Source organism: Quercus suber, unplaced genomic scaffold, assembly GCF_002906115.3.
Source record: "Quercus suber isolate HL8 unplaced genomic scaffold, Cork oak 2.0 scaffold_97, whole genome shotgun sequence".
NCBI lineage: Eukaryota > Viridiplantae > Streptophyta > Magnoliopsida > Fagales > Fagaceae > Quercus > Quercus suber.
Window position 1 is genome coordinate 919,978 of NW_027069562.1, and position 9,703 is coordinate 929,680.

At 36.1% G+C, this 9,703-nt stretch overlaps 1 protein-coding gene across 1 annotated transcript; it reads right to left on the bottom strand.

Moving 5' to 3' along the window:
• Nucleotides 1-5,929: 5,929 nt before the first annotated feature.
• LOC112027182 (bark storage protein B) lies at nt 5,930-7,201 on the bottom strand. The gene is made up of 3 exons (XM_065774711.1): nt 7,187-7,201; nt 6,568-6,855; nt 5,930-6,456 (listed from the first exon to the last, which is right to left on the bottom strand). Exons 1-3 carry the CDS (start codon nt 7,199-7,201, stop codon nt 6,121-6,123), a joined length of 639 nt encoding a protein of 212 aa, XP_065630783.1. The 3' UTR covers nt 5,930-6,120.
• Nucleotides 7,202-9,703: the final 2,502 nt, after the last annotated feature.

Consider the following 9,703-nt stretch of genomic DNA (forward strand, 5'->3'; position numbering starts at 1 on the left):
GAACTGAACCAACAAACTATCGAGGCATATAGGAGCCGCAGGGGATGGGCTTCAAGGCCAGGGATTCAACTTCCTTCTCCAGTGACTACACCAGCACTTTAGTAGGTTCAAATGATGCATGCCCATGTTCCTATAATCCATGTCTTTTATGTTTGCATGACATTTAGGTGTGTATTTATTGTTGAGGACTTGAGGGCTCGCACTCTCACAAATTTTGTTATGAATGGAAATGAAGAAAGGTGGTGGATCATTTTCTCTTGTATTATTGTGGAATCTAGTCTAATTATGTATACTGAAAAGTGAAAACTAACCCAATGTCACAACAATATATATATATATATATATAGCAAATTTTTTTTGGGTCTAAAGATTAATGAAAACGTCATTTTAGTATTTTTTTTCCCGCGAAGTATCAATCATATCTTTTATATTATGTGGATAAACTTTCCAAGAGTGCTTGGAAAGCTTAGGTTTCATGCTGTCTTCCACCATTCTAGGAGGCTGAAAGACTTGTAATAAAGACTTGGCAAAAGTTTGGTCTCATCATATAACCTAAGGCAATTTTTGTTTTTGTTTTTTATTTTTTTAAATTTTACTATCTTGTATTTTATTATTTGATCTTACTTATATAATTGAAATATATTCTTTAAGTTACATATAATTATTTATTAAATTTTGCATCCCACAAACATAATACAAATTAATTTTTGTTTTCTCTAACAACGATGCATCTGCCATACTCATGAAAAAAAAAAAAAAAAAACAAGGATGCATCTGTGGTCTTTGATGGAGGAATTAAGGAAAGTTTTATTTAGTGTGATTCTAGCACTCAAGGAGTTTTTAAACGGTGCATATGTTCATTAATTTTTTGAACCATTTCTGTCATCTGATGTAATACACTTGAAGTAAAAGTCATTATATATATATATATATATCTGAAGGGACCAAGGGGTGATAAAAACACCTTTTGCTTCAATCCAGTCATTTGCTCATGCATAGGATTCAGTTCATGATTTTATGCTTGGCTTGTAATCCAACATGTTACAAATTTCATTGAGATATCAACTTGAGGAATATCTTGAAACCCTTGCTGGATAAATCATGAGTCCTTAATTTAATCCCATCGCCTAGACAAGGTTTTAGGCTGAAACTGAGACGAGCTGTTTGATATAGAAAATGGATTCCGAACGACCAAAACTATGAGGTATCTTTCGTAGACTTAGCAGAAATCAGAGAACAAACAAAATCTGCAGGTCTTTTACATTATAATGGAACAAGTTGAGCAAGAATTCTACAAAGTTATAAAGGATATTGGATTAGAACAAAAGTATCAATTTCAACAATAACAAGAGAATTTTGGATATTAGCACAATTTTCTTTCTCGCTTCCACTTCGTCCACCGCTGCTCTCGTGGGTGCTTCCCTCTAAGGCGGAACGCTCCCTATAGATGCCTTTTTACATCCCACAGCTTCGGCAGATTGCTTAGCCCTGTTCATCTTCAGTGTAAGAGTGCTCAATTAGTGAGCTATTACGCACTCTTTCAAGGGTGGCTGCTTCTAGGCAAACCTACTGACTGTCTTTGCACCCCTACCTGCTTTATCACTGAGTGGTCATTTAGGGGCCTTAGTTGGTGATCTGGGCTGTTTCCCTCTCGACGATGAAGCTTATCCCCCATCGTCTCACTGGCCGACCTTGACCTTTGTTATTTTGAGGTCATATCTAGTATTCAGAGTTTGCCTCGATTTGGTACTGTTCTCGCAGCCCGCACTAAAATAGTACTTTACCCCTAGATGTCTAGTTAACTGTTGCACCTCAACGCATTTCAGGGAGAACTAGCTAGCTCTGGGTTGAGTGGCATTTCACCCCTAACCACAACTCATCCACTAATTCTTCAACATCAGTCGGTTCAGACTTCCACTTAGTTTCACCCAAGCTTCATCCTGGTCATGGATAGATCACCCAGGTTCGGGTCCATAAGCAGTGACAATTGCCCTATGAAGACTCGCTTTCGCTATGGCTCTGGTGGGTTCCCTTAACCAAGCCACTACTTATGAGTCACCGGCTCATTCTTCAACAAGCACACGGTCAGAGCCCTGGCTCCTCACACTGTTTAGGATTTTACAGTTTCATGTTCTATTTCACTTCCCGATGGGGTTCTTTTCACCCTTCCTCACAATACTACTTCAATATCAGTCACCTAGGAGTATTTAGCCTTATAAGGTAGTCCTTGCTGATTCACACGGGATTCCACGTGCCCCATGTTACTCGGGTTAGAGCGTAAGCTAGTGATGCTTTCGGCTACTAGACTCTCACCATCTAGGGTGTGGCACTTCACCGCTTCGCTTAGCAATGCGATGCTTGTATTGCTCTCCCACAACCCCGTTTTCACGGTTTAGGCTGCTTCCATTTTGCTCGGCGCTACTACGGGAATCGCTTTTGCTTTATTTTCCTCTGGCTACTAAGATGTTTCAGTTCACCAGGTTGTCTCTTGCCTGCCCATGGATTCAGCAGCAGTTCGAAAGGTTGACCTATTCAGGAATCTCCGGATCTATGCTTATTTTTAACTCCCCGAAGCATTTCGTCGCTTACTACGCCTTTTCTCGTCTCTGGGTGCCTAGGTATCCACCGTAAGCCTTTCCTTATTTGAACCTCACCTTAACTTTAAGGCTATGCCATCCTAAGGTGCTACTAAATGGAAGGATCTTATCAACGTCCATGAATGAGAAATCATAGATTGAATTGCCGAATCAGAAAAATTGGGTGCTATCATATAGCTTTGTATCGGTTAAGTTCACGAGTTGGAGATAAGGGGACTCGAACCGCTGACATCCACCACAGGTAAACCGCCGCCTCTCAGGCCCCTGACTGATTCTACCATAGAGGCCAACAATAGATGATAACTCGCCCCTGAACACAACTTACAACTTTCATCGTACTGTGCTCTGCAAAGAGCAACTCTTCTCAAATCTCAAAAAAGGATGTTGAGTTGGAATCCCATTCTAACTAAGGATTCTTGTGGTTTCGGAGGATCTAGCTACAGGAGAACCAGGAACGGAAAGCCCCCCTTTTCTCGCAACTCTTTGGTCTAAGAATGCTTATTTTAAGAATGAGTGATTGCCCTTCTCCGACCCTTGCTGCCCAACTTAGAACGGACAGTTAATGTGTTCCACTTATTGAACAGGGTTCTATGGTCGGTTTACGACCCCTGGATGCCAAAGGCGTCCTTGGGGTGATCTCGTAGTTCCTACAGGGTGGAGACGATGGGGTCAGCCCATGGATTTTCCTTCCTTTTGCCGCATTTCGCTCAAAGGGTTGAAGGGAGATAGTGCATTAAGCTGTTCGCAAGGGCCAACTTAATCCTCTTCCCAAGGATCCCTTATGGGATCCCTAGGAGAGCCGCCGACTCCAACTACTATCCATGTACGATCCATACTAGATCTACCAACTGCCCATCCTACTTCCTCTACATTCTTGACAGCTCATCTTTGTCTCAGTAGAGTCTTTCAGTGGCATGTTCCGGTCCTTTTTCCCATTATTTAGAAAAAGTGAGCCACCGGTTCAGGTACAAAATACTATCATTATCGCCTGGACAATTAGACATCCAACCTATAGTCGCAACGACCTAATTGCAAGAGCGGAGCTCTACCAACTGAGCTATATCCCCTCGAGCTAAGTGGAGCATGCATAAAGGAGTCAGATGCTTCTTCTATTCTTTTAGTTAGCGCAGCTGGGCCATCCTGGACTTAAACCAGAGACCTCACCCGTGAAGTAAATCATCGCACCTATGGTCCAACTAATTAGAAGAGAATCAATAAATTCCTTTTCAGGAGCGATTCATCCTTCCCGAACGTAGCATACAACTCTCTGGTGTACTGCGCTCTCCAGGTGTGCTTGTTCCCCTCTTCCTTACCATGGCAAGTCTTTGTGAAATAACTCCGATGAGAAGAAAGAAGAAGGCGTTAAGAGGACCCTCCTGGCCAACCCTAGACACTTTAAGATCCTTTTTCAAATCAAACCTACTCCTATTTCAAGTCAAGAGATAGATAAATAAACACATCCCATTGCACTGATCGGGGGCATTTGTAGTGATTGAGGGGGTCAAAGACCAAGAAGTGAGTTATTTATTAGCCAAGCATTCTTCTTATGGCTAGATCCAATCTCCTGTTTCGATTCTTGAATAATCCACATCACTTCTGCTTCGATTGTAACAAAAGATTCCCTTTTATGTGGAAAAGGCCCGTGTCAATAATTATGATTTTACGTATGGATAATTCCTCAATATCTTGTTCATTCGCAACAAAATATTTTCTTTGCGCAATAGTAAAAAAAAACATGCTTTTTTGGAGAGAGATACTATTTCACCAATTGAGTTACAGGTATCTAACATATTCATACCTAAAGATTTTCCACAAAGTGGTGACAAAAGAAGGTATAACTTGTACAAATCTTTCCATTTTCCAATTCGATTCAATCCATTCATTCTTAGAGCTATTTACTCGATCGCAACCATTTTTGGAACACCTCTAACAGAGGGACAAATAGTCAATTTTGAAAGAACTTATTGTAAACCTCCTTCAAATATGAATTTATCTGATTCAGAGGGGACAAACTTGTAGCAGTATCTCAATTTCAATTCAAACACGGGTTTGATTTGCACTCCATGTTCTAAGAAATATTTAGCATCCGAAAAGAGGAAAAAACAGAGTCTTTGTCTAAAGAAATGCTTTAAGAAAGTGCAGATGTATAGAACCTTTCAACGAGATAGTGCTTTTTCAACTCTCTCAAAATGGAATCTATTTAAAACATATATGCCATGGTTCCTTACTTCGACAGGGTACAAATATCTAAATTTGATATTTTTAGATACTTTTTTAGACCTATTGCCAATACTAAGTAGCAGCCAAAAATTTGTATCCATTTTTCATGATATTATGCATGGATCAGATATATCATGGCGAATTCTTCAGAAAAATTGTGTCTTCCACAATGGAATCTGATAAGTGAGATTTCGAGTAAGTGTTTACATAATCTTCTTTTGTCCAAAGAAATGATTCATCGAAATAATGAGTCACCATTGATATCGACACATCTGATATCACAAAGTGTTCGGGAGTTCCTCTATTCAATCCTTTTCCTTCTTCTTGTTGCTGATATCTTGTTCGTACACATCTTCTCTTTATTTCTTGGGCCTATAGTGAGTTACAGACAGAATTCAAAAAGGTCAAATCTTTGATGATTCCATCATACATGATTGAGTTGTGAAAACTTCTGGATAGGTATCCTACGTCTGAGTTGAATTCTTTTTGGTTAAAGAATCTCTTTCTAGTTGCTCTGGAACAATTAAGAGATTCTATAAAAGAAATACGGGGTTATGCTTCCGGCGGCAACATACTATGGGCGGTGGGCCCGCTTATGGGGTCAAATCAATACGTTCTAAGAAGAAATATTTGAATATCAATCTCATCGATCTCATGAGTATCATACCAAATCCCATCAATCGAATCGCTTTTTTGAGAAATACGAGACATCTAAGTCATACAAGTAAAGAGATCTATTCATTGATAAGAAAAAGAAAAAACGTGAACAGTGATTAGATTGATGATCAAATAGAATCCTGGGTCTCGAACAGTGATTCGATTGATGATAAAGAAAGAGAATTCNTTGTGGACAAATATAAATATTATACAAATAAATAAGTATTATATGTAAGTCTTAATATATATAAAAATAATTTCAAATGAAATTATAAAGTAGCTTGTGCATCGCGTGGGACATCATCTAGTACTCCTAATGTTTCCCTTTTAGAAGCAAAGTTAATCCTTGATGCTAGAACTTGATCTCAGCATGCAAACCACAAAGGCACAAATACAACATAGAAGGTGCCTAGCTCAGAAACTTGCTTAAGTTCAGATGACTTAAAGAATAAAAATTATCTCACAGCACAAGCATTATGCAGATATGATTAAATGAATTCCAATGTTCAAACAAATTAATTCAAGTACATTTACACGTGGTAATCAATTATTGATGGAGTGTCAAGTTGTTAAATGAGAGAATACCTTTTCGTGCACGAGAAAAAAAAAAAAAATATATATATATATATATATATTGCATTTATGACTATGAAAGCAGGGCAATGAATCTAACTACAGCATCAACTGCATTTTGAGCTGCCAATGAGGAAAATATACCGGCTTCATTGGACAATGCAGACCCCCCACCAGCTAAATCAGATAGAGACCTAATTGCAATAAAAGGCGTCTTCTGTTGAAGACAGATCAAAGCAACCGCAGCACTTTCCATGTCAATCGGAGTCACATTAAATTTTGTATTCAAGAATGATCTGTAGGCACTATTGTCAACAAAAACATTAGCACTTGCTCCCCTTTTGACTCTCACAGCAATTGGTGTTCTTGGTAGACAAGTTGTGTTGACACAACTCCCCAACTTTAAGTTCTGATGAGAACATTGGATTCAGTATATTTTTTGTAGTGAAAAACTCTTGCAACACTCGCTAGTAAGGTAAAAAATCATATGGAGATGGTGAGTAGGAGCTAGATTAATTACCTCGAGTTTCTCTGCAACTGTGAAGTAATGCTTGTCAACAGGAACCCAAAAGGCATGCTGTCTAACTTCAGGTGTTCCATAAACAGGAAAGATCTCTTCTGGTTGATACCAAACATTGTTCAAAAAATTTGCTACAGGCTTCCCATTTTTACTTACATTGTTATAGTCAGAAAACTCAAGGTAACCAATTTTTCTGGTGTAGTCTCCACTAGATTCCAATGCTAATTCGTCATTGGGCCCATCTCCATACCTCTGATTACATTTCAACCAAAAAAGGAAGATGAAAAGCTACTAATTTGATGTACTCTATTGCAGAAATTGTAATACAGAAAAGTAGAATTATGCTGTGTCATGAGGCATATTAGAACGACAACGATAGCCTGAGTCTATGAAGTGTGAAGAAACATAAAACAGGACATTAAAGCAGTGTGAATTGCCAATATACTTGAAGGGAAAACTAAGAACCACACAGAAGAGGGAAATATCATGATCATCCTTCACATTATAGTAAAGAATTGTGTTCAACCTAGCAATGATTTTTTTTTAAGCATGAAGAACAGGTCATTTATAAATACATTATCTAGAAAAGAAATATTGTGGTATCTAAGTATTAGTTTACTAGAATGTACGTCATTGCTGGTTTACTTGCTGTCAGTCAACATCGAGAGATAGATCTACTAACAATCAGTCTCTTCCAATATTTGAACATTCAAGGTAGATGGAATAAGATTTTTTTTTTTTTTTTTTTTTTGGGCAATTTCAAATGCTTCTATGGTGTATATTAGTTAAGTTGCGTGGTTATTAAATGTCATAGTGAACTTTCTTTGCCCTTGTGCCGTACAAGTTACTCAGGGTTTGAAGTCAAAGCCACATGACAAGCTACTAGGGAGAAATAACATGGCCAAGAGGGTGCGTTATTGAACCTCAAAATCCAGTAACTTATTTTAACATACCACTTGTTTAAAGTTTTAAGGAGAATGAGCATTTGAAATATTTATCAAAAGCCATTCTTCCTTGAATGTGTTCCCCCTAATGTAAAGTTGAAAAAAGTCATCATTCTCTTTGATTCTCTTTGTTACCAAAGTCTACATACTAATTGCCAAGAAGATGAAGGAAAAGTATAGTAAGATCAAGATTCAAAATTTTCTTTTTTTTTTTTAATTCATTCTTCTGTATAATATTTATATTTGTCCACAATATTGTTGAATACTTTGAAACTTGATTTTCTTAATTCATATTTTATTTAAAAAAAAAAAAAAAAACTATATAAGACTATAAGACTATAACATATTATAATATCTATGGTTAAAAGTAGATTTTATTTTTTAAACTAATTAAATGATTTTGAAATCTATAAACAAGAATTTAAAGCATAAAATACTTTTATATCCTACAATTACATAAATTTAAGTAAATTCTCAAACACTTCCTTAACTACTCTATTTTCACAACCAAATATAAAGACCTCAATCACAAACACCCAATTCATTATCTCAATAAAATTAAGAAAATCATTTGTAAGTATCAACATAAAGAGAGCGTGATTAAACAAAGAGAAATTGGCTAAAAACACATTCATTTATCAAAATTTAATTGTCTTTAGTTAGATTTCCGTATAATTTAAAAAAAATGAAAATACTTTGAAATCATCATCAATTTTTATTTTTATTATTGTGGCTCATATCACACAAAATAATAGTAAAAAACGTACAAAGAAACCTACAAAGTATGAGTTCTAACATAAATATATAAAAAATAACTAACTTTATAAATAATCAATTAAAATGTTTCTTTTTCTTTAATTTTTTTAAAAAAATACATTTAAAACTTTCCCAAACCAAAATCTCAAACACCCAAAAACTCAAAACGAATCACAACATTCACAAAATCCACTATGTCTGACTTCAACATCAAAACGTAAGCTACCATCACTGAATAAAAAATGTAAGCCCCCTTCCTTGGTCATAGCCTACTTGTACGGGCTAGATACAAATAGTACTGCAATGTTGGAGTTATGTAGGTGTCGCTAGAAGGTTGAAGGCAAATGACATCATTTTTTGTCTAAGTGTATTTAAAAGGAGATGGCATGAAAGGCTGTAAGTATGTGTATATAAAGGAGTAGAACTGTAGAAGTGAAAAGTGTGAATGGAAATGCAAAAAGTTTTTTGTGTATGAGAAAGAAGAAAAGTCTTGAAATATTGAACCAAATGAAACAAATAGTAGTCTTAAAATATTAAATAAAATATGTAACAAAAAGTATTCTTGAAATATTGAACCAAAGGAAATAAAAAGTCTCTATTTTTAAATTTGTTCTTATCTCTGATGTGGTTTAAGAGTATTTCAATTTTCTTTATAGAATGCGCCACATGGTAGAACCTCATGCTTTCTCGCATAAGGTCTCTACTTATATATATTTATTTATTTATATTGATTGATTGTACTATAAATGATGTAACACCCAACATTGAAAACAAAGGGGGCAAAGATAATGGCGGACTTGAAGTGGATTGGTTTTACGTGAGCATGACACGCACTTGGATTTGTGGTTGGATTTTGGGTTGTTTTAGGTCCTTTGCTATTGAACAAGCATTGGAGATTTGTATACTTTCAGTTCCTAGATCACTTGGGATACAAGCTTAGGGGCGTTGTCGCATAAACTTGGTAGCATTGTAAGCAATGTTGTAAGATCCTTAATACTTGGTGGAAAAATTATATAATAATATTAATTTCATATATATTTTGATGATTTTCACATGATCTCTTAGAGCTGGTTAATACTTGTATTATTAGTTATGTTCACTCCATATACATATATGAATATTATGTTTCTTTCTTATGAATGTTAAAGGCAATCTGAGTTGTGGTTTTATTATCCCTATAAATTTGTGTATAATTCTTAGTTCTGATCAGTTAAAAGCAATATACAATACACGATCCCTAGTTTTTCTTTAAGATCTCGTAGTGATCAATTCGTGAAGTCTCAAATCTCAAAGAAAGAGAAGTTTATTCATAATATTTATAACAAATTCAAAGGCAAGTGGATTCCTTGCAAATGGTTCGCCATTCAGATATACAGAAAGAAAGAATCAATATAAAAATAAAGAATTGTTTCTCTCCTAATCGCTCTTGGAAGCGT